General features: G+C 38.5%; 1 protein-coding gene across 1 annotated transcript; it reads left to right on the forward strand.

Moving 5' to 3' along the window:
• Positions 1-1,281: 1,281 nt before the first annotated feature.
• LOC140231231 (apical endosomal glycoprotein-like) lies at positions 1,282-25,148 on the forward strand. The gene is made up of 10 exons (XM_072311377.1): positions 1,282-1,321; positions 10,805-10,981; positions 13,397-13,701; positions 14,088-14,163; positions 15,101-15,262; positions 15,817-16,076; positions 16,308-16,389; positions 17,173-17,289; positions 23,583-23,696; positions 24,357-25,148. The coding sequence occupies exons 1-10, from the start codon at positions 1,282-1,284 to the stop codon at positions 25,022-25,024; spliced, it is 2,001 nt and encodes a 666-aa protein (XP_072167478.1). The 3' UTR covers positions 25,025-25,148.
• Positions 25,149-26,578: the final 1,430 nt, after the last annotated feature.

Raw genomic sequence — 26,578 nt, forward strand, 5'->3', positions numbered from 1 at the left:
TATATATATATATATATATACATATATATATATATTATGTATGTATGTATATTTTTTAACCGTGGAAACGAAAGAGTTAATATTACACTAAATTTGGAGGCGCAGAATTCGCCTTAGCTTTCTTCCTATCCCATATCATTAACTCGCAGTCTTTTGCCGCTCCAAGGTTCAATTCGCTTCATACAGAGTTTCGATAGTGAGTCGCATTGGTGTTGATTAGAAGAGCTTATCAGCCTAACTACCATGGCCTCGTTGATAAATTGCCAAGATGTAGTTATCAATTAACGCGTTTATGTGCCTGCGAAAGCTGCAAATAGACAAGGAGTGAGCCACTGAAGACAATTTGTTTTGTTATGTATCGTTGGTCTATACCTTCTGATATGACAAGACGAATAATCCAGACGGAGAATTCGACTTGCTGATGAAGAAACTACATGGGAAACATACACGCCCCCCCCCCCCTCCACACTTCATAAAATAACGTCATAACAAGAAAACACACTAACATGATGACAAAAAGAAAATAAGATATCATCAGGGTAACGGTCATAAAGAATAGAAATTGTCTGCAATGTCTTGCCAGGATTCGTATACTATGGAAACAGTCATTTCGACAACATTACCATTAATTTTGAGGAGTAAGCATGTCGAAATATGATTACTTATTCACCTATCATAGTTAGGCCTGTCATGAGGTAAAACACTTTCCAAAAGGTAAATAGAGCTGACTAGATATCTTCAATGGAGTGCTCTGTAGATACCACAGCGGTGCATTAGAACGAATGTAGTGTTAAATGTTGAATAATTAGACATGATGATTGTTTGTTTGTTTTTGTTCTTATTGCAATAGCATCATTGTGATGTATATTAGTGCACAGCTTTAATTGCAGTCTCCGGCTACAGACCTCGATGTATAAAAATTGTCATTTTCTTTTGTGCGAGTTTTTAATTTTCTCTCCTCCCCTCGCCTGTTCACTAATCTGGTTGACTGAGAATTACTAGTGACCTCTTTGATACTAGTACATCTGCTAACGAGTCTTATCAGAACAAGGGCAAACGTCGTCTCATGAGATATCGCAGGTTGAACGCTCTTTCAAAATCACTCCTTAGTTGTGCTTGCGCTGTACCATTTTTGACAGGACTATTTTGGTTGCATTCGTCTAATACACACGGACAAGGACTGCTGACGCGACTCCACCCATTCAGCCGGAATCAGACCGTTCGGGAATAGTCGGGAATTTGTGCCGTTTCCGACGGCGGCGTATTAACCCAATCAGCACAATGGCAAGCCGTCTTCTGATCATCATCGGTGTCCTTGCAGGTAAGTACAGGTTTGGAAAGTGGAAACTGTTTGCTGCATTGGTTTGCAAGGAATGTCCTGGAGTCGTTCCGCCGGGACAGTCAAATATTAAGCTATGAGCATGGAGTCACTGTGTAGTAGCCCCATGCAATGAGTTAAAAGAAATACATACCCTCCACGATTTTTATGTGTACACAGATTACACACACTGGCAAAGGCCAAGCCTGCTTTCTATCAAGTACTAGTACATGGATTTTTGTATTTTGGGTGAATATTCCTGATGATATTGAACTGTGGTTTGTTACATCAGATCTCTGAACTATTTAAACTACGAAGTGACTGACGTAATTTTAAATGTTTGCCTTGATTTGATGTTCAATGTTTTCAATCTGTCCACGTAACTGAGAGAATTTGCTCCGTTCTGTGGCATCAACGAATAATTCTAGTCAGTCCATACTCATGGATGCTGTAGTCAAAATATTGAATACTGAATTCACTCTTTGTTACAAAGGAATGATGTAGACAATACGCTGTGAATTAATGAGCAATGTATACATGATAGTGATAAGTAATGATAGTAAAAGACTGAACAAGATTATCAAAGCGTACATTGTGCAATATGCGAAAAACTTAATTCTAATGCACTATAACCAGCCGAAGTCAACATTATAGAAATGTCTGTTGACTCATGGTTTTGAGAATATTAAACTAGTAGTTATAGATATATAAGACCCGTTAAATTTGTTCTTTTTTTTTGGGGGGGGGGGGATCAAAATTGGAAATAGTTCATAATTGTTTAAGTAAATTCATATTGAAATATACCCCTCTGAGACAGTAAACATAGCGGTGTTGATCGATTCCTGGTAATGAATGTGAAGGAGTGCAAGAGACGTTGATTGAGTTCAAGGCGCAGAAAATAATGTTTTCATAAGGTTGCAAAAATATTATGTTCAACATTTGGGGCAACACGCACGCAAGGGGAGGGTGCGTGAGGGGGCATCCCCCTCCCGCAGAAGAGAGCTTTTTCGCTTTAAGAATTGAAATTCATCGACCTGGAGAACACTTTTGTGGAATATTCGAAAATATTTTCAATCAAAAAGGTTTAAGAAGAACTCTTGATATGTAGTGTTTATATTTTTGCTGTTTTTTTTTTCTGCCATCAACTATGATTATTATGAAAACATATGAAGCAAATCATATCGAATGAAATTTGAGAGACAGTCTGAATTTCGTCATGGGTACAAAAAGAGACCTGTTAGCAATTTGCGACTCTATTTTTAAACTGTACTTGAAATCTAATACCTTGGGCGATCCTGAAACATAGTCATATATCACCTGTGGAACAGATATGCCCTGTTTTGATCACTGTTCATTTCAACAACTCAAACTTAAAAAAAAAACGAACAAAAACAAGCACACTTTCCAACTTTGCTAGTTCCCTTTCAGTAAGCCACCAAATTTCATCCGATTTTCTGTTGAAAGATTAACGAAACAAATTCGATTATTATTGATAGCCTTATGTCACACTTATTTGTGGTTATATTATGGTTATTGTGTCACTTGCTCCTGTTTTAATAGTGTTTCCTTGTACGTGTTGCATGTTTTCTTTTATTTCTCGTGATTTTATCGACCTTTGCTATTAATCAGTCATCTAGCCTTTGGATGTTAGCTTACCCTTCAGTAGGCGATAATTATTGAAGTTGACTGTTATAGCCTCCGACTTCTTTGTTGATGATTTTGAGCACAAGACATGGATTCGTATTTCGTTGAATCAAATCAACACTCTTGTGAGAAGGGAATAATCAAAAGATCCAGAAAAGCACCTTAAGAAGCTAACCATATTTAATATCCATGCCTGCATGGGTTTGAATGTGTATGAATTTCCTTTTCAGTGGTTATCTCCGGGGGAGGGGGAAGGGAGGGGGAGGTATGATTACCTAGATTAATATCTTAGAGGTTTACTTTCTTTTCTTATTTTTGCTTATTTTAATCCGGAGCTAGATACACTTGTACTTAGCAGTAGGCCTACCCATCAAGAACAAAGCAACATTGCCCATGCCATGCATTATCACAGAATATTCAAATGTGTGTATATTCTATCAGTAAATCTTTAGTATGGTCTTAGAGCGGTTAAGCCCTCAAAATCATGAGAATTGTGCAAAATTTGACTAAAGTATGAAACTTTCACCAGTGTTAGTACATACCATAAGATTCATTTTAAGATCGGGAGGTAAGTCTGATTTGACCTCTGATGACCTCCAGAGGTCAATGAACTTTAAATATCAGAATATTGATGTTTGGAGGCATTTGTGCTTGATAGGCTTAGATCTTGGTTACGCTGCACTAAATATGCATTTGTACTACAAATCTTCTGATTCCACAGGGCATTGACAGGTTTCTACCTTTGACCTCTGATGACCTTTAGAGGTCAATGACCTCAAAATACCATAATATTGATCTGTGATGTTATTAGTTAATGATAAATATGGTTAAACAAGCATATCTGTTTTGCAATGAAACTGTCTTCATATTCCAAATAGCAAAGACAGGTTTCTAACTCTAACCTCTGGTGACCTTTTAGAGGTCAATGACCTCAAAATATCATAATATTGATCTGTAGTGTCATTAGTTAGTTATATAATATTGACTGGCCCTGAGGGAGGTACCAGAAAATATTGCCCAAACTGAAAGCATATTGCCCGAGTCGAAGACGAGGGCAATATGTTTTCAGTGCGGGCAATATTTTTCTGGTACCTCCCGAAAGAAAGGCCAGTCAATATCATAATTATTACCTATCCCTTAGGTAAATTAAGAAAATATGTGAATACGGCTATACACTGATACAGATCAAGCCACATTTGACTACCTGTAGACCATCAACATGTTGAATAGTTGCAAAATTGTTCATCAATGCATATCATTCAACTCCAACTTCAAAGATACATATGAAGTTGTAACAGGCAAACTTCAAACTTCTGAACGCTCTTACACTTTATTTTTACTTCTCTGTTTAAAGTTGGAGAGTTGTAAGACTGATGGTCACGGTGCAATTACTGAGCACAAATGGACTAGTCATTGCCTAGTGCTGCTGTAAGTGGTCGAGCTTGTATGAGCTGATTTATCAGCGTTCTTCTGCGGGGCGTGTAACTGACACCCTGGATGTCGTGGAAAGTTTTCTTTTCGTGGTCGATCCAAGGAGGTACTAAGTACCTCCTTGGTCGATCGGAATGTTTACGTTTAAGCAGGGAGGTGGGGAGAGAGATTCCACCCTCTCTCTCTCTTCCAACCTCCCCAAATCGGAAGACTGCACTGTTTGCACACATTGTTTTGTGTACGGTGCGGTGTGTGTAACCGACACGCAGCGACGTGGCGAAAAGCATATTGACTGCTGACCTCTAACCCTGCAAAATAACAACTCCTGACCTTTAACCCTGCGAAATAACAACTGGAATTGCCTCGCAAAAATCCCTCGTATAGGTAATAATGCTAAATATGGTTAAGTGTACAAAACAAGCATACCTGTTTTACAAGAAATTGTCTTCATATTCCAAAGAGCACAGATAGGGCTCTACCTTTGACCTCTGGTGACCTTTAGAGGATGTACAAAACAAACACAATTGTAGCCCAGATGGCTACTAGCACATGTTTATGATAATAGAATAGAATAGAATAGAATAGAGAGTAAAAGAAAACAGAACACTGCAGTCGTTTTCCTAGACACCCTGTGAGGTCAATATATGCTCAGTCTTTTCCCCTTCTTGGAGTTTATGAAACCGTTTATCTTCCTTCCAGCTATTTCCTTTCTTTTTCTTTTTCTTTTTTTGGTCAAAACCACCTCTTCCAAGAAAGTTTGATGTTGGCTACTTTCCCCGCTAGTGATCAGCACTCTCCATCCCCAAAGCCCCGCGCCAAATTACGGAGAATGACGTGATGACGTTTTTTTTTGCCCTCTGATCCCCAAACATAAATGACCCTCTGAGCTGGAAGGTGGCCCTCCTTTCAGAATTTACCCCTCTATTTTAGCATTTATTGTTTAGTGGAGTGGGTCAAACAGGAACTCCAAAGACAAATTCAGGGATAATGACCCAGAACAACGATGACGCTGGTTGCCATAAGGACACTGATATTCATTTGGTTTATCATTTTGATATCCAAGAAACAATAAAGTCTTTACCAGTGGTTACAGAGAACAAGCGAATGAAGAGACTAAAAGACAGTGGGCGAGTTAATCAGAAAATGAGATGAATCATAGAAAATTGAGTTTTCACAGAAACGAATAGGAGGAGCAAATTGAACATTTGACCAGTAAGGAATTAATTTCTAGTGAACGCCACACCCCAATATAAGATTGAACCAATGAAATGCTTTAGGAAAAGGAAGTTTGTTAGTAAATTAGTTATAAAAAAAAAAAACATGTCTCAGCCGAGAAATCAGTTAGAGTGGCAAGCACAGTGGGAGCGGCTTCACGCTATGTAGTGAAGCAAAGGCTGCAGAGTTTTGAGGATTTTGAGAGAATTTTGAGGAACTTTGAGAATAGTTGGAGACCACAGAGATAAAGTCAGGAGTTCCCCTTTCTTGGTACATCATGCCCCCCCCCCCCTCCAAGTCAACCAACTAATCTTTATCGACGCTGAATGCACCATCGACCTACGCTGTGAATGTGATGAGGATCTGACTGTCTTGACTGAACCGGCCAGCAGCAGGACAGTAGGAATTTGGAGTGTAATTACAAACTCCAAATAGTCAACTGGTGTCATCGGAGATGGAGATGTTGAAGCGCCCTGTCAGACTGATACAAAGTGGAGAGTGATGGTGACGAAGAGAATAGGCCTACTGAGAGCGTGACGGCAGACCGCTCAACGGACGGCCCAGTCACACTGACGAGATCGACAATGACATGCAGATGAGGACCTCATTCGTCGACCGAGAGTAATCATTTAAGAGGAATGACTTTCATTTACGTTTGAAGACATTTCAAGAGATGTAATAGTCTGATATGTTAAGGGGCAAATCATTCTACTGTTTGCAATCTTGTAAACATACTTGTATCTTTAGCGAAAACTGTTCGAGTACGTGGACAGTGATAAGTAGGCCCCTATAAATCACTCTGTCGAGTAAATTATATATGAACCAAACGGCTTCTTCTTTTGAACATGTATTGTGTTGAAAAGTTCTTGGTAATTCTTTTCCAGGCAAAATGTGTACATGAAACTTCCGATGTTAAAAGCATGTGATGGGAAATGTAAACAGTACGTGCGAATGCTTCTATGTTTCCTGCTAAACTTATGGTTAGTGGGGAAAAGAAAAGAGACTGAGAGAAGTCTCGCTCTACCACATCTTCATACCACAACGCCTACGGATATCTTTGTTTCACATTGTTAGTGGAGAAAAAGAAAAGAAAAGAGAAGTCTCGCTTCATGAGAGATGTTCTGATCCCGCTCGACACCACAACGCCTACGGATGTCTAGGCTGAAGGTGGGTTTGAATGTCTTAACGGGCCGATAGAGCACCAACAGTAAGTGCAGATTAATTGGCACGCTATCTTTTGAAGAGAAACAATACTCTGTTTCACACAAGATGAAAAAGCAGAAAGACAACTGATAATCATCCGCTCATGTAAAATCAAGCAGAAGTTTTTTTCAAAACATTTCAAGAGGCATCTTGGTGAGTTACAGTCTGTTAAACATGCCAATATACTGTGAAAAACAAATTGAAGACCACCTTCAATAAGCCACCTGCAATACAGCCTCGCATTTTCCGACATCACAAAAACTTTGATCAACACGTTCCATAATATGTGACCGTGCATCACAAAACAAACAAAAAGTCGCACCCCTTGATTTTACGTGAGGACTCAAGAAAGGTGAAATGGGTCAACCAAGTCAATTTCGAGTTTTTCATATTTTCTGAAAGAGCTATTCTTCTTCTACAAAATTCTTGAGTTCGGGATCATAAATTGAATGGTAACGTGGGTTTTCAGCAATTTTTCTACAACCCCCTTTTTGCTGGAGAAGTGTGATCAGGTATTTCTTACAGGCTACTTTTCATTTCTTGAAAATCCTCTGCAAACTCTTCACTTTCAACTCTAATAACTTTTGAAAGGATGATGCTACTGCTTTGAAAGTTGGCATTAATCATAGTCAGAATGTGTTAATAGAACATGCTCAATTTCAGCTTAATCCAATAATCCTTTCATTGTTGTCGCTCCGGTGGTTTACATCATTCTTTTTTTTTTTTTTTTGGTCCCATTCATGGCACTGGTAGCACGGCTTAGTAAAGATTAAGCGCTTGAATAGACCCTGTACTTCAGAGCCTCTTTTCTCAGTTCCAACTTTTCTAGAGTATGGGCTTTCTTTCCAATATTTATATAGGTTAGGGGAATCCATTTGAATTGACTTATACATCATTTTAGAGCTTAAAGTCTGCTCTTTCAGAATCTGTCCTTAACTAAAAATCCTTGTCTGGCGACTTTTTTGTTTTGTTTTGTGGTGCAGGGTCACATATATACTCGTGATGGAGAGGGAAAATAGTAAACAACAACAATGCAAGATTGATGCATTTCTTCCAAGACAACAGACAGGAACTGATTCCACGTAAAATACATAAACATGTATTTTAATTTTTCCATTCATTTTTCCCATATCATTACACACAATCATTACACACGTATACTTGATATGGTGTTCAGCTCACTGTGTGCAGACTGATCACGACCCGATAATTCAGAACCTCTGCCTGAGAAAGGCTTGTAGCCTATCCCGCGAGTCAAAAGGAGGCTTTCTTATCATCTCGTGCATCCTGTACTCTATGTGCAATGCACTCATCATAGAGACAAGCTTGCCTTCACCCAAACTGTTCAGATATTGCCATTGGAAGACTCTGATGATCGCATACAGTGGCTGTGCACCTATAAGAACGCTGGTCTGATCTCAGGATGTCTATCCAGTTTAGTCGTGGAGGAGATCTGTGTGCCGATCGCGTGCTTCACTGAAGACGCAGATGCTGCCCTGTCTTGAAAGAGATCGAGGGTGTAGATTTAGACCAATTTCAGCAGGTTACACTGAATCATCACTTGCTGGCAGAGAGTCTTAACCGGATAATGTAGGTGATATTACCCGCTGCCAGCGTACCCTGATTCACGCACTGGATGCAAACCGGATGGCGGCATATTGGAAACAACCAATATTTGGGCATGGGGGCACAACTCTTGGTCAGGCCCAAGTGTTAAGGAGTATCGAGCATAAAGAAGACAATTAGAGTAAATAGTAGTTCCACTCCTATTTGGAATTGAGGTTCTTAAACAGGTCATTGAAAAAATGCCCAAAATTTCCTGACGTAATGACCCAAACTTAATTGGATGACAATAGCAAGTTGCAAGACACAGGGTTGCTTCATGTGGAATGCATGTTATGCCTCACAGTATGTCGCTTTCCAGATGGTCCATGACGTCACTGTATGCTCCAGGACCATGAGTCATTCACCGGAACCATACAGCCCACGAGCTTGACACTGACCAACACAGGCCCGCCAGCTCGAAACTAGGTAGCATTGCCCATGAGCTTGACACTTAGGCAAACCAGGCCCATAAGAGTCCGACACATGGAGGGAGGGGGAGGTCCACAAGACCTACACTGAACAGATTAAGTTTTCTGATGTAATACATATATTAATCTCGTGGGCCTTGTTTTCCTCGAGTGTCGAGCTCGCGGACCGCACAGCTTATGGGCCTATTATATTTGATGTCGAGCTCATTGACCTTGTTCATCTACTAGTATAGTATTTAGGTCACGGGATGTATGACTCGTGGGCTGCGTAACTCATGGGCTGTACGACTCGGGTTGTTTGACTCGTGACGTACATCTGATGAGGTGGGCCTGTTGTTTTCTGGTTAGCATCTGTCACCCTTTCATCCAGTTCAAGGGACTTTGCCATATGCCTGTTCACAAACTATTAAGCATCAACCCAAAATATGGTACTCCTCTCCCCACCTTCCATGTTCAAGCGTACAAATTTTGTCCTGTGCAAATTGGATAATGTTGCACATAATTTCATGCAAGCTAGTCTGCATAACTAACCCAAACATAGATATTATATTTGAGGTCACTGCCATCACTGAAGACACGTAAGCTTCATTTCTGAAGTAATTGACCGCTCACATTCCTGAGACCTGTTACTATGAACCAATGCTTTGTGGAATGTGCATACATACTTTGATTATAACGTCAAGGCGTGATTTGTACATGATTAAACATTTAGGATTAAACCTATGAAGCCAAACATCAATATTTGCAATCCTACACAATTTTTTAGTGATATTCTAAAAGTCTGACCTCACATTGTCCTTAGAGGTCAAAGTTGGATATACACAGGGTAATGACCAATGTTCTGTGGAATGAGAAGACACTTCTTGTACAAGTCAATGTAGTATAAATGCTAATAGCATAATGCATGATTGCACACCAGGTATACAGATAACCATTGAATATACATCAATTATCGATATTTTGATATTTTGAGGTCATTGACTTGCCACAGTCCTCAGAGGTCAAAGGCAGAGACATGTAAATAATTTCCCTTGATCTGAGGAATAGGAAAACGACTCAGCTGTAACACAAATGAATTTTTAGGACATCGTTATGTTTATCATCAACCAATTGCACAAAATATCAAAATTCTGATAATTTGAGGTCAATAATTGACCTCTGCAGGTCATTAGAGGTCAAAGGTAGAAACCTGTCAAGGATCTATGGAACATGAAGACAATTCCGCTGTAACAAAAATGAGTTTTTAGTACATCATTACCATATTATTTAACATTAATCAATGACGCAAAATATCAATTTTTATCAAATTTTGAGGTCATTGACCTCTGGAGGTCATCAGAGGTCAAAGGTAGAAACCTGTCAGGGTTCTATGGAACATGAAGACAATTCCACTGTAACGAAAATGAGTTTTTAGTACATCATTACCATATTTATAATCAATGACGCAAAATTTTTATCAAATTTTGAGGTCATTGACCTTTGGAGGTCATCAGAGGTCAATTCAGACTTACCTCCCGATCTTAAAATGAATCTTATAACATGTACTTACACTGGTGAAAGTTTCATGCTTTAGTCAAATTTTGCACAATTTTTCGGCTTATCTGCTCTACTAGTAGATTCAAAGCGTCTCGACTACACCCAGGTAGGACTGCTGCAATGAGGGAAAGATTTGCATGTTTACGACATGGGAATTTTGAATTGGCAAGCTAATGTATCGATGGTTTTGGTGAGATTCCCATAAACATAAGTAGCATGAATAATTATTTTATTATTAATTTTGTGCACGTGTGTGTGTGTGTGTGTGTGTGTGCTGCTGCTGCTCACGAGCGCGCGCGCGTGTGTATGTGCTGAGTGTTCATAGGGCATGTAGGGTGGCGACCATCAGTTTTTATACAATCCAGAAATTCAACATCTTCGAAATAAAAGGATGAAAAATATTAATTATCACCCTGTTGCTCATTGTCAAATACAGGCATTGCTTGCAGCCAAGACACGAACTGCAATTTTGACCGTCCTCTGACGGAAGACCCAAAGTGTGGCTGGTCAAATTATGTCTACGATGATTTTGACTGGTCCTTGAGGCGACGTGCCACCCCATCTCGCTTCACCGGACCTTCGGGGGACCACACCACAGGAAGTAAGTCGGTGTTATCTGTTCCTGCCTTTTGTACGTGAGCCATTTCAAACGGTAGACTTGATTACAAAATTCGCTCTGTAGTAATAATAAATACATGGTTTAGTTTGGTTGGGTTGGGCTTATTTCTGCATTTTTTTTTCTCCAAATACAATAACAAATGAAAACAAAGTGATACAGAGTATGCAAAAAAGAGTATAACATACAAATCAATATAAGAGATGTCAATTCCATTATAACATCAGTCTCTAATAACATATAAATCAAAGCAACATGTTAAGGAATACTGTATTTATATATGAACAAACGAGAAATCAATATAGAGGACCGACATTATATGCAGAGCTTGACGTGGATGAGGCCCTATCTTAAATATACCAATATATTACGACACCAATAAACCTACACATAAAACTCTTAATCTTAACGTTATATACCAAATTCATTTTGCTTAAAAAAAAAAACACAACGGAAAGGAAAGAAAAATGTTCAAAGCTATTGAAAATAGGCAGTTCTATCTTTCCAATATCTAATCCGTATCCCACGGCATCCGAAATCCACAGGATTCCGCCAGGCTCCTTATAGACGAGTTAATGTTTAGGAATATGTTGCCCCACCTGTTCTTTGGCGGTTTCTTTCTTTTTTTTTTCTTTTTTTTTTTGAAGAAGAAGAATTACATGACGTATCTGACGAATACACTGAAATTAAAGTACCGCTCGTTTCTTATCATTCAGAAAAGAATCATACTTGACAGACTGAAACAGTTTTTAAGTCTTACTGCATTCTGATCCCCTCTACCCCTACGCAATTGAAATGATCACTTCAATGTTGCAAAGGGATGCAATTCCTTATCTGCAATTTTCTTATAGGCCTGCTCTTTGTTTACAGAATGATTATTACATCATCATAAATAGTAGATGGAATAGTACTTCAAAAACCTTATTTTGTCGCCCGCTAAACAGTCGTTCGCTCTCATTCAGAGCATCTGCGTGCTTTAAGATATCAGCAGAAAAGAATATTACTACGTCCACACGTTGCTATGGTAACAATGCAATATTTCATAAATCATACTCTTTACACAGAGTCCGAACACACATACACACACTCACTTCCTCTATCTCTTTCTCTTTCTCTATTTTAGTTTATTTTTGATTTATCGTCCGATATCTCCAGTAATTGTTTATCTCATGGGCTAGACCATTTTGTACTTGATCCGAAGCCAATTAGAGGACCCTTGAGATATGAGACATACTTGACCGTTGACATGTGAGTCTGTTGCATTTCACTCCACCCAGTTTCAATAGAATACAGCTGTACTACATACTGTGCTTAGGTACCACTAACGTGTTTGCGATATCAGGAATAAATGAAGAATACTTTGATCTCTATATATACCTGTCACTACCCACTCATTATTAATGAAGCATCTGTAAAGTTTCTTAATTGTGTGACATCCGATCAAAAGAATACTTGAAAAACTATTTTTTTTTTAATGCAGTAAGAGATAAAAATGCTTACACACGAATGTATGTCTCTGTCTATTTCCTCTGAGCAAGGACAGTGTTACAAGTTTGGCTTGAAGTAGTATACTATAACATGCTTTTAAGTCGTTACGTACCTCTAATTCTTATTGTAGAGTAAACTATTGTGTACTCATTTTCATATCATGCTATCATGATCGTATCATGCTATGTTCTGTGGAAGAAGAAAAGAAACGACTTGAACTGCATACACCTTCGGTTGGACACCTGTCAAAATATCCTAGTAAACAATAATATTCTATCAAAACAAAGTGACTGTGTTGACGGGAGCATATAGGACGTAGGTCTATAGCATTTGTCATTTCCATCTGCGAGTTTGGAAAACAATCACTTACCAATTACAGCCTGGTATGAAAGTATTGTGCTTGAAAGTAACTATCTCGTAACTTATTACTTTCTTTCTTGGGCAAATCATATGACCTGATAGTAGTCATCGTCAAGCAAGAAGAACACGTACAACGGTTTAGCGCTTTATTTGTATATAAAAATGATGTGTGTGGGTGTGTGTGTGTGTGCGTGTATGCGCACGCGCGCTTGTGAGTGTATGATGTATGTAGACTGAATGTAGTTTCTGATTAAACCAAATCAAATCAAAACGAATCAATTAACATTTCTCGATAATGGCTGTCGGCGGTGTGATGAGCAGAGCAGGTCAACCAACCTCATCATTTCTCATTCCTTTGACTAACTGAATAATATAAAGTGCTCATGATGTTTTACGCTTATTATCAAAGTTTTACATCATCACATTCGAAAAAAAAAAACTTCAGGCAAGACTTTTTTCATAGAAATCAAAGTCATCTTGTTCTCAATGCTATATGCAGATTAACTTTCATTCTGTGTTCATTTTGGTGTACTATTTTGTCGTTGATATCAGGTGGTAATTTTCTGTACACTGAGGCCGAAGGGAGAAGTCCCGGAGACAAGGCATGGCTGTTCAGTCCAGACGACAGTCCCGCAGACTCCGACGAAAGCGTGACGCTCATTTCCTTCTGGTACAGTATGTGGGAAAACTTCCCGCTCATCGACCGGCGATCAAACATGGGCACGCTCAACGTCTACATAGAGTACAATGGCTACCTGCCCACCACTCAACCGTTCTGGTCCCGATCGGGATCCCAGACGGATCAGGGGGAGTGGAAAGAGGGGCGGATCCTATTCAGAGCTCCGGCGCCGTTTCGGGTAAGTTGAATCAAATTTACAGCATCGCAGTCGGCGACAAAGCGAAATTTTAGGTAGAGACAGACATAATATTATCTGTTTAACAAAGCTTTACATTTGACGACAAGACGCCGCCACAAATTGGATCATTTGTTGCTTTGCAGGAAACAAACGTTAGTTACCGCAATGTTTTCCTATGAGAGTCATGAATAAATCAGCTTTTTCATCCTATTTCAACGATTTTGTTTTCATCATAACGCAAAGAACTTATTTGATACCTAAATGCAAAGAAGAGGCATATTTTATTTTTAATAACCAAGCGAAATGTGAAAATAAGTATCTCAAAGATGAATCAAAACGTGGGTTTATTACAAATGACATACAATTCAATGACTACTTTGTGACAGATTATCTTCGAGGGGGTCATTGGTGATGGTGACAGGTCTGATATAGGCATTGATGATGTGAGTGTTCGCCAAACTGGTAAGTAAAGTATGGAATTTACTTCTTACGACAACCTTGGACGAAATCTTGAATATATTTGCATGCAAACAATGCGATGATATTTCAACTATTGACCATCAATCCAACAATATTATCCATATATCAATACATACAGGCAAATATACAAATGAAAAGTTTCATGGCATAATTGGTTAAGAGCCATTTTTAATCATTTAATCATTTTAAAGTAAATCCATCATCAGATAGAGCAGACTAAAACCTTTCGAGCGATACCCCACTTTTCAAATAACAAGGAATATTTTTGAAGTTATGATTAAGAATATCCCATATTCACTTTTAATTTTGTTTGTTTTTCCCCAGTTTTACTCTAAAAGACCTTAAATTAATAAGAATGGATTTAACTCATTTTACAATCAAATTCTTCGCATATAAAGACAGTAAGATATACACACATTATTGTACGTCATTCAGTTGACATAGTGTTACTTCCACGCCCTAATTTTATCAATTTAATTCATTCAGTTTGAAAGATTCCTGAGCAGCTTTCAGAAACCCTAGATGGGAACGACATTATTTGAATTGAAACAATAAAGTTTTTTGAGTACGATGAGTGCAGAGGTTGAAAAAATTGCATTCGTTCATTTATTATGACTTCATAACAAGGAAGATCCAGGCCAAACCTCAGGAAAGATTAAGTTTTCGAATTTTAACAAAACAACTATTATACTATTGCTTATGCCATCAACATTAATAGGTCATGCCTCGCTGTGTTTTTCCCTCTTCTTGTCACCTTTAACGGCATTCTTACACTGCCCGATAGGTGTTTTTTGGTTTTTTGGTTTTTTTTTTTTGGTGTGTGTATGTGTTTCTGTGGACTTTTCAAAATCTAAATTCGTTCTGTACAGAAAATAATGTAGCAACGTGAATTGCGGTGTTGTTCCTTTCATCCTCACAGAGTTTGAAACGTTGTGCGATTTCGAATCGCACCTACTGGGGGATCTCTGCATGTTTTATCAAGAGGAAGTAAACGACGATTTTGATTGGTCGAGACATTCCGGTGAAACTCCTACGCTGGACACAGGGCCGCTCAATGACCACACCTATCTCAACGAAACTGGTATGTTGTCACAGAAAGACAAACTTAGAAATGTCTGTGTGAGTGCACTGAAAAAAAAAATAAACATGTGAGCGATTGCCGAGCAATTTCATAAAACAGATGAGCGCATGTTTACATTTATTCTGTTGATATAAACCAGCAGATACACGCGTATGCATGTAATCGCTGTACGCAAAGTTGTTTTGCTGGAATGTCCGTGAACATTAAAATTCAAATGCTGGCGGGACTTCCGAAATTGCAAACAATTGCAGCAAAATATAAGTAAGGTTATGCTTAGTGCACATTACACAGACTATCAGATTATTCGGTTGTTGTTTGTTTGCTTTGTGTGTGTGTTTGTTTGTACTTTCATAAATGGGGTCAGTCACGACTACAGTATGTTAACAATGCGATGCGATTAAAACGTGCCCATTCTTTCCTTCTAAAGTCTCATTCAGCATCGCTATCCCTCATTACCGCTGTGCACAAAATTGCTGCCAAGCAAATACTGAGTTGCATTTTTTCAGACATAGGTTTCGCATTCGTGTGTCTGCGTGTTTGTTTTTTTCTGTCAGGCCACTACCTGTACATCGAAACAACACGAGCAGGTAGGAATGCCAGTGCCCAGTTGATATCATACCCGTTTTTCAAGCACGAAGGTGATGACTGTTCCCTGCACTTCTACTACCACGCCTTCGGACAAAATGTAGGCACCCTTCGAGTATCCTTCGTTGGTGAGACATCGACGGACACCCATATCGTGGTCGATGGAGAGAGCGGTGACTCGTGGAATGAGACGATGCTCCCGGTGTCGTTCAGTTCTGGGTTTTACACGGTAAGTAGCGCCCCCTGCGACCCATTTGGTAAAGTTTCCAAATTATCCGCTGAGAATCGAACGATTTGCCAAAATTATAGTGTCTGTGATGATTAAGGTTAATTATGTCTATGCCACAGACTTGACTGATAAAAATGTGTGAGATAACAAGGTACTTTCACATATTAAATCTGATTCCTATGGTTGTTTAGTTTTGTTTTCTTTCATCTGTGTTCATTATCCATTCTTTAGATCGTTATTGAAGGTATTCGAGGAGGGGGAAATCTCGGAGACATTGCTATAGATGACGTCTCTCTCAGTTCAAATTGTTCTGGTAAGTAATCTGTCAAATAATCCCTTACGAAATCTTCTGTCTTAATCAGAATAGCTGTCATTAAAGGTATCTTAATTTCATCGCATCACAAGAGGGCGCCATTGCACCATGTGCTTATGACACTCGTCTATTAATGTGTTTTTTTATGACAATCACGTATCACGTTGATGGTGGAATGATCAGATTGGTGATGATTTTTTGTAAGCAATAGCCTGTAGGAACTTATCATAAACACAACGCTTACCATTATAATGACGATAACGCATAATTATTGATTTTATTCATAAAAAAGTACAATTTTGCTTGTCAATCATAACATGTCCAATTACATATCCTGACATTTTGATATCAAAGCCCCGCTGATCTATCGCAATGTAATTGAAAGGCAAAGTCTCCTCAGACGGTCATAGTTATCTACAATTTTCATTAACATTCCAAAATCTGTGTTATGGGAGGACCACACGAAAGATTCACATTACATATTGGTGTAAAACAAAAGTTACTCCTGTCACGTATCTTTTTAAAAATTCCTCTTTCTACCTCTTTCTTAGTTTCTTCTCGCACTTTCCTCTGTTTTTTTTTCTTTTTCTCTCCCACCGACTTTAACATGTCTCCATATGTCTTTGGGTCTCTCACTTTATCTGTCATTATTTTGATGCAGATATAGGCTATCAATACACGTGTGTATGCTTGAATATAATCATTCCACTGATTTCCACCTGATTACACAAGGACCAGATCATACTGATTTCATCATTTCGTTCTTTATATCTGGGACGCCAGCTATCGACTATTGCCTCAGCAATCCTTGCCGGAATGGGGCGAGTTGTACCAGCTCTCCGGGTCTTGGGTACGAGTGTCTGTGTGCGCCGGGCTGGATGGGCCTACATTGCGACGAAGGTATGAAGGCGTTTTACCTCCAAAACCAGGATAGATGAAACTAATGATAGAAAAATATGATTGTCCCCTCATTCTTCTTCCATCATGTTTTTATATGATTGGATATTATAGCAAAACAAGCATCATTGTGGATTTTTTTTTCTATGGAGCATGATTGAGTAGTTAATCTCAGATATTGATCTCTATTTCTCTCTTATTAGGTGATACGCTATCAGCGTATCACCTATTGTGATTGTCAAAATCTCTCTTTATTAGGTGATACGCTTTTAGCGTATCACCTATTGTGATTGTCAAAATCTGTCTTTTTTCTTATTCTTCTTTCTTTCTGGCCTATTTTGTGTCGTCAATATCTCAAGAATGACATTACGGAGTAACATGACATTTTCAGTCAACATGTCTCATGACAATATCTAGCCACAATAAGGTTTTCATGACAGTAACGTATCTATGACGTCATCTAGGCGCCATTTTGTGATTTTCGGACCATGTTACATGATCGATCATAACTTAATAACTAAAGGTCCTTTCTGTATCAGTTTTTGTGGACATAAAGTTCAGGTCACGCTCTATCTTTCTTTCTCTGATGCTAATTACCTAGGACGTCATCTAGGACGCGTAAGCGCGCGTCAAACATTTAAAAGACTCAAAACAACTTTCCAATGGGAAATCTCGAAGTTTCAGACAATTTTAAGCGTTTCAAACAATTTTGCGCGTGCGCGTCCGTCCGCGCATTTTCGCGCGCACAGCGCGTCAGTAACATGAAAATGCACATTTTTTGACTGATCTGGATTCCTGATACTTTGAGTAACAATATCCATTGATTTCTGATCGATTTTGACAAATAACAAAGCAAAGCACTGGCGTCAAAGTTGAAATTTCGCGTGCGCATCTATGTGCAAATATAGTGAAAAAACATGTCTTTGTTTATTTCGCCATAGCTCTTTAAAACGTCAGGTGACCCTATGTTTTTATTGCATATTACAAAAGCATATGAATTGAAAATAACGTTTCAAGTATCATTATTTCCATAATTACAATATGACGTCATCATATCGTCATCTGAAATCAAAAAAGTGGAATTAATTTTTTTAAGGTACTGTTTCTGACATTCATTTGCTCGTATCTCTGTTGTTTAAGCTCAATATTATCCCAAATTCAGATATGTTGTACTTTGAACATTTGCCTTTTAAGTCCATGTCATGCTTTTGATATTTGATGACGTCATCATACCTTAAATTGTGATTAAAGGTAAAGACGGAAAATCGCACAGGTTTACGTGTATTGTCTATGGGAGGTGATTTTTTTTAAAAGCATCAATTGACTTAACAACGTTTAAGCACCTTTATCTCAGCTGATTTTGATTCATTTCCTCTGAAACTTTAATATGTTGTAGCTGAGACAATAAGCTGCAGTAATCATGCATTTTATTCTTTGAAATCTCCTCATCAGATTGACAATTTTGCAGTTTAAAACTGAAAATGAAAATGGAATGTGGACAAAACGATTCCCCATGTATCTTTCACATACATAAGTTTACGTTCCCCATATTTTCTCGTCGAGACGTATGGCCGAGTGGTTAAAGGCGCCGTCTCAGAGACGTGAGATTGCGGGTTCGAACCCCACAAGATCACGAAACATTTTTTTTTTATTTTACTTTTTTTTTCTTCAATTTTGTATTACATATTCGTCCATGTAGAAATCACGTTCGTATATAAACGCACCTATACACACACACAGACACACACACACGCCATATCCCTCTTTTTTGTGTGTTGGAGACCACATTGCTTCGACTGCAGCAACATTTTGCAGGTTGACTTTGTCAAACCGATCATAGTATGTAATGACGACGACTGAGGTGTTGTACTTTGAACAATTGTCTTTCAAGACGATGTCATTGTTTTGTAATTTGATGACGTCATTACACTGAAAATTGTGATTAAAGGCAAGGTATCAAAACCAGCCGATTATAGGTTTTATGTCTGCGGGACGTATTTTTCCCAAGTTGCCAGAAATGGCATAGTGACCTCAGTCGTTACAGGGCCGCTTCTCCGTTTAGCAATGCAATAGATGTTCACCAGGCCACGTTAGTTGAGTGGGCATTGACTTTCCCCCTGTTATATCTATACATTGTTTTTTTTTTTTGTCTTACCATTTCCGTGGATGATCCGTGGCCGAGTGGTTACAGAAACGGTTTCGCATGCACGCTCAATATAACTTCAAGGTGCCTATATCACATTCTTTTCTTTGTCGATCACAGATGACCGTCATCTGATGACCACAAGCGTATCACCTAACTCGTCCTCAATGTGACGAGTTTTCATGTCTCGTTTCTTTTTATTCTTCTTTCTTTCTGGACAATTTTGTGTCATCAATATCTCAAGAATGACATTACGGAATAACATGACATTTTCAGGGAACATGTCTCATGACAAAATCTAGCCACAATAAGGTTTTCATGACAGTAACATATCTATGACGTCATCTAGGCGCCATTTTGTGATTTTCGGACCATGTTACATGATCGATCATAACTTCATAACTAAAGGTCATTTCTGTATCATTTTCGGTGGACATTAAGTTCAGGTCACGCTCTATCTTACATTTTAATGCTAATTACCTAGGACATTATTACGGGCGCGTACGCGCGCGTCAAACTTTTAAAAGGCTCAAAACAACTTACCAATGGGAAATCTCGAAGTTTCAGACAATTTTAAGCGTTTCGCGCGTTCGCGTCCGTCCGCACATTTTCGCGCGTAGTGCGCGTAGACAAAATGAAAATGCACATTTTTTGACAGATTTGGATTCCTGATACATTAAGCAATAATATCCTTTGATTTCCGATCAATTTTGACCTATAACAAAGGAATGCGTTGGCGTCAAAGTTGAAATTTCGTGTGCGCGTCTATGTGCAAATATAGCGAAAAACATGTCTTTGTTTATTTCGCCATAGCTCTTTAAAACGTCTGGTTACCCTATGTTTTTATTGCATATTACAAAAACATATGAATTGGAAATAACGTTTCAAGTATCAATATCTCCATGAATACATTATGACGTCATCATATCATCATCTGAAATCAAAAAAGTGGAATTGATTTTTTTAAGGTACTGTTTCTGACATTCATTTGCTCGTATCTCTGTTGTTTAAGCTCAATATTATCCCAAATTCAGATATGTTGTACTTTGAACATTTACCTTTCAAGTCCATGTCATAGATTTGAAACTTGATGACGTCATCATGCTTTAAATTGTGTTTAAATGTAAAGACGCAAAATCGGACAAGTTTACGTGTTATGTCTATGGGAGGTGATTTTTTTAGAAACCATGCATTGACTTGACAACGTTTAAGCACCTTTATCTCAGCTGATTTTGCTTCATTTCCTCTGAAACTTAAGTATGTTGTAGCTGTGACAATAAGCTGCAGTAATCATGCATTTTATTCTTTGAAATCTCCTCATGAGGTTGACAATTTTGCAATTTAAAACTGAAAATGAGAATGGAATGCGGACGAAATGATTCCTGATTCGTCTTTCACGTACATAAGTTTACGTTCCTCTAATTTTCTCGTCGAGACATATGGCCGAGTGGTTAGAGGCGTCGTCTCAGAAACGTGAGGTTGCACACGTACGGGTTCGATCCTCACAAGAGCACGAAAGAAAATAATAATTATTTTTTTTTACTTTTTTTTTCTTCAATGGAGTACTACACCTTCGTCCATGTAGAAATCACATTTGCATGTAAACACACCTATACGCACACACTCACACAGTATACCTTTGTTTTGCGTTGGAGACTGCATTACTTCGACTGCTGCAAAATTTTGCAGGCTGGGCTTTTCGTCCATGTACAAATCACATTTGCATGTAAACACACCTATACGCTCACACTCACACAGTATACCTTTGTTTTGCGTTGGAGACTGCATTACTTCGACTGCTGCAAAATTTTGGAGGCTGGGCTTTTCAAACTGATATAGTATATTGTAACAAAATGAAATTTGTTCATACCAATTCAGTAACACAATGTAGTCGTGGTTACTTTGTGCTGATTTATACATGTAACAAGCTTTACATTGTAAAAAAGGTATTTGCATTGTTCCTTTAAGTCAGTCTTCTGTATTGATGATTATTTGTCAATTAGTGGTTTTTGTGGAGTTTCAGATAGTGATAAAAAGTATGGATGATAAGTGCAGCGATAATTCCTACAGTTAGTTCAAAGTTGTGTTACAGATGTTTGATACATGCATTTAGCATTGTGTGTGTATATACGTGTGTATACAGGTTGGCCATATGACACATTCTAGACAAATAATCTTAATTAATTAGCAAACGTGATCAGCTATGGAACTGAATATGGTACTGATGTATGATATTAATGATTCTAATTAAACTGTGACGAGTTTAAAGGGATAGCATAACTGTGTGTAAAAATAAGGCAATTATAAGGAAATTTTAGGGGAATTTGATAACCATGCCTATAATAATTTCATACAGGTACTAATATCTGCCTCATATTCGTGCGATAGATCGTCTTGTCAATAGCAAACTGACAACGTACGATGAATGTGTTATATATTGAATAACTGTCTTTCAAGTCCATAACGTTCCCCATATTTTCTCGTCGAGACGTATGGCCGAGTGGTTAAAGGCGACGTCTCAGAGACGTGAGGTTGCGGGTTCGAACCTCACAAGATCACGAAACAATATACTTAGCTATTTTACTGTTTTTTTTTTCTTCAATTTTGTATTACATATTCGTCTATGTAGAAATCACGTTCGTATATAAACGCACCTATACACACACACAGACACACACACACACGCCATATCCCTCTTTTTTGTGTTGAGTGGGCATTGACTTTCCCCCTGTTATATCTATACATTGTTGTTGTTTTTTGTCTTACCATTTCCGTGGATGACCCGTGGCCGAGTGGTTACAGAAACAGTTTCGCATGCACGCTCAATATAACTTCAAGGTGCCTATATCACATTCGTTTCTTGTCGATCACAGATGACCGCCATCTGATGACCACAAGCGTATCACCTAACTCGTCCTCAATGTGACGAGTTTTCATGTCTCGTTTTAAATGTCATTGCATTTTTACTTCATCAGATATGTACAAGTATTCATGTTCTGTAGTTTTGTATTCCTCTGTGCAAGGATGGCTCTTTACATTAATTATCACATTTCGTTGTTTTGTTTTGTTTTTTGTGAACCAAGACATTAAAGAATCACGTCGAAGCGCTTTATTCTGTATTGTGTTCGCGTTCAAAGTCATCAGGTTGATGTTCCTTTTCGTACCTCGACTGAAATCGAGACAAGGCATGAACGCAGGTACTAAAAATATAAGGAAAAGTAAAGCAATTTACTTCGATGTGAGGGTAATACAGTATACGTGAAGGTATAGTAATCATGGTAATAGTTTGATAGAACACATCGGCATCTATGTACTTGGGAGTTAATTCGAAATCAGTCCCGATGTTGCGACTTGGGACTCAAAGTTGATCATCCCCTTCCCGCATGTGATCAACCACGGAAGTGAAGATGAACTATTAAAGAGAAGCCAGACATAACAATAAAACATTTGTCGAAGGTCCATATTAAAAGAAATTTTGATTGGCGAGGCCGTGGTCAGTATAGCCTATGCAGCCTTTTCTCCGTCCCAGCTTTCCTTTGCCAATACCCAGAGCTATTGTCTCCTGAAGGATCTGCGACGCGAACGTTGAGTCAACGTTAAAGGGAGCGTATAGTTTTGGTTGAGATCTAACTTCAATTTTCTGATATTTGGGTGAGATAATCATGAAATATGAAAGAACATGTTATTCTAAAAGGGATTCCACGTTTATTTGGTGAAAATCGGTTTTAAAATGGCTGAGATATCCAAAAAACAGCATTTCGAATAAAAAGCGGGGCCACCTTTTATTAGGATCGCATTTTTTCACTTTGTTTTTGGATGTCTCGGTGATTCCAAAACCGATTTTCATCTAATAAACTTTGAATTCCTCTTAGAATGGTATGCTCTGTACAATTTTATAAATGGTTTCATGGTATATCAAAAAAAAAAAAAAAAAAAGGTTAAAAGCCCAATTCTCATCTCCACCAATACTATACAATCTCTTTAATCAGGGAAAAAAAAAAGATGTGTTCTGCACTTGCGCGAGACACCTGTTTCCATTGTCCAAGTTGGGAGGCTGCGCCGTCTTTACGTTCGCGTCGCAGATCTAAGTTAAAGTTTTAATAAAGAAGCAACGAAACTCACATGTCAGTGGTTCCATATACACCATCTCCAGATATACTTGATTGCGTACCTGAGGCGTGTGAGGAAGGCTTCGAGTGTATTGAGCTGGTGAATGGCTTCGACTGTGTCTGTCCCGAAGGCTATAAGGGGGATGCTTGTGAAGAACGTAAGCGATCAAACTCCGAGTCATTTTCTTCTGCTCTCTGTTATGTTTTCTACATTTTCAATATCATGTCTTCCCTTCCACTGCCTTTTTGTTGTTCCCCTTTGCTTTTCTTTTCCCTCCTCTGTCTTTTCTTCACACAATTTCCTTTCTTTCTTTCTTGTATTTTTCAAAGTTCTAATATTTGATCTTGTCATTTGACGAAGTGGCTGTATAAAGGGCATTGATCAGTTTGATTTGAAATGTGCTATAAAATTAATACTTTATTATCAGTATTATCATGATAATTCTCTCCCTGTAATATAGTTTTTGATCTTCAACAATGATTTCCCACAGCTCAGCAACTTGTGTCTCTTTCCTTGCTTAAGATTTCTTGTCATGGAAAGTTGTCGGCTTCACTCTACTTTGCAAAGATGATGATAAGTCTAAAGATCAACTAAATTGAATTCTTTTGAAACTGTTACTACTGTCCGCTAGGCCGACATTTATATACGAGTTTGCATTTTCCAAGAAATGTTGTCAAAAGAACAGTAGGAGGTAAATTATGGGCCAGTAAGATTGTATGAAACGATTTCAGGATATAGCAAGTTTTGTTCTAGGACGTTATTAATAATGTACATTTTCAACAAGAATGCATGTTTTGATTTTCAAATACTACTACAGTAATACCCGTAGAGCCACCAGTTAAGCCAATTGATACGGAGATCTACGGGGTTGATCCAGAAATGGTGCCCGTCATCATAGGTTCTTGCATCGGCTCGTTCATACTGATTGTCACGGCCACGTGGTTCACAGCCACCTGCATCCGGCAGGACGGCTTCCGGAAGAAGGAAACCCACGTGGACGTCGAAAGCAAGGACGGACTCGGCTCAGGAAACTCAGCTTACGTTAACACGACCTATGAACCCGACGTAGAGGAGGTGGATAAACGCGATGATGAGAACTATCACTCAAAGCCACACGATGGAGGTGAAGGCAGTTCCCACGACGAAGGAAAGTCCAAAGGAGCGCCGCCTGATGTCAGCGGAGAAGTCTCGGGCAAAGCTGGCTCAGAAGTCAATCGTGACAAGATGGAGAAGAAAGATCCTGATTACTCGGAGATTCGGGAGGAAGAAGGCAAGACAGAGGTGAAACAAGGAGTGGAATCAAACGAGGATGGCTACGAGGAAGTCAAAGAGACCAAAGACGATAGAGCTGGGTCCGATGTACAGGAGGTGGAGAAGAAGATGCCGGAGGATCTTTCGACAAAATATGACGAGGATGTCGAAACACAGCCAGCAGGAGATGAGTCTAATAGACAGAGTGCCGTGGTGTTGACCACCTCGCTCTGAAATGAACACTAAACATACAAAAATACAATGACGCATGCGCATGCGTATTGTAAATAAGATTATCTCCCTTTTGGCACATCATACACATACTTCTTAATTTCCCACGTAATATAAGCTAATTTGAAACGACATGTAAATATCGATGGATATTGTTGCAAAGTAAAACTTCGTAGTGCTCTTAGTGAAGTATACTCACCTTCCATTGTCGCATCACCAAGGCAGCATGTTGCTCTGTTTTTCTTTTCTAAGTTTACATTCGGTTCAACTGCGTTTCAACTCACTTCATTACCAAGACAGTTTCATATTATGTCAGTGTGGTAAGGGAACGTTCTGTTCTGCCGTGATAAGTGTTCTCACTTGTTTTGTTTACTGTTTGATCACGTTTCCTCGTTTAATTACAAACTTCAACTATGCATAGCCAAAAAAAAATATAATAATAATCAATCTTTTTCAGTTAATATCGTGAAAACCTTGACTAACTGAAATTGCACATAAAATGAAAATTTCAGTATTTTTGTAATGATTTTCTTTTATTTTTATACAGTTAAACAGAGTAAACATACGAAGCTTTACGTGCAGTATTAAAAAGTTCAAAATATCGCTAATTCTAGCTATTTGTCAGCATGATATCTAATGAGCGAGACGAACTACATCACTGTTATATGTTATCCATACTACACTAACCTGTAATTTCTCCTTTGCTTTTTAACTTCCTTAATATCAAAAGTCACCTCATGTCACTACGAGTATGCCAGTGAAGGACATCGCATTTGATGTGTTGTGGATAATATGTATATTGTGAATTCTCTATAATGTTATATCTTATTAGTCACTTACGGGGTTACGATACCACAGTGCTCCAGGAATATTCAGAAAATATCTTTTTTAATGCCTACATCTGTTTCATCTCGTAATCACAGAAACAGTTGCATGTATAAAGGATGATTAAAACATTTATGTTTTGAAATCCCAGATTTTTATCTCTGTTTTCATTATTCTTGGAAAGCGAAGACAGGGCATCGATGTCAATAGCAAAAGCCATAAAAGCACCTAAATTTCCATTATGGTTCATATAACATAATAATTATGCATAAATACACTACGATGTTACCAATTACGATGCCAAATGAGAAGGTCTGCTTACAAGACGGGTTTGCAATTGAAAAAAAAAAAATGCTGCTATAACAGCTCATCGTAGGCAAAGCACACTTCCCTCGCTCATTGGCAATAAGTAAACTATATCATAGAATACATTTATAATCGTGATATCTTTAATAGCTAGTTTAAACACATATTCGGAATTGCTAATTGCTAAAATGTACTCACTAGTTGTCTTATTTCTTTAAAAAGGTACAGTTCGACCTCGATTATCTGGCCATGTCGGGACCGGCGCTCATCCGGATAAGCGAATTGGCCGGATATGGGAGACACAATGTAATGTATATAGCTGCCGTCCAAGCTGCCGTCCCAGTGCACTGGCAGCTAGGCAGGTAGCGTACCCCGCAATGGTGGTGTAATCTATGCTAGCCTGCGCAGAATTGTAGTCCCTTCTTC

This window comes from Diadema setosum, chromosome 7 (genome assembly GCF_964275005.1).
Source record: "Diadema setosum chromosome 7, eeDiaSeto1, whole genome shotgun sequence".
Classification (NCBI taxonomy): Eukaryota; Metazoa; Echinodermata; class Echinoidea; order Diadematoida; family Diadematidae; genus Diadema; species Diadema setosum.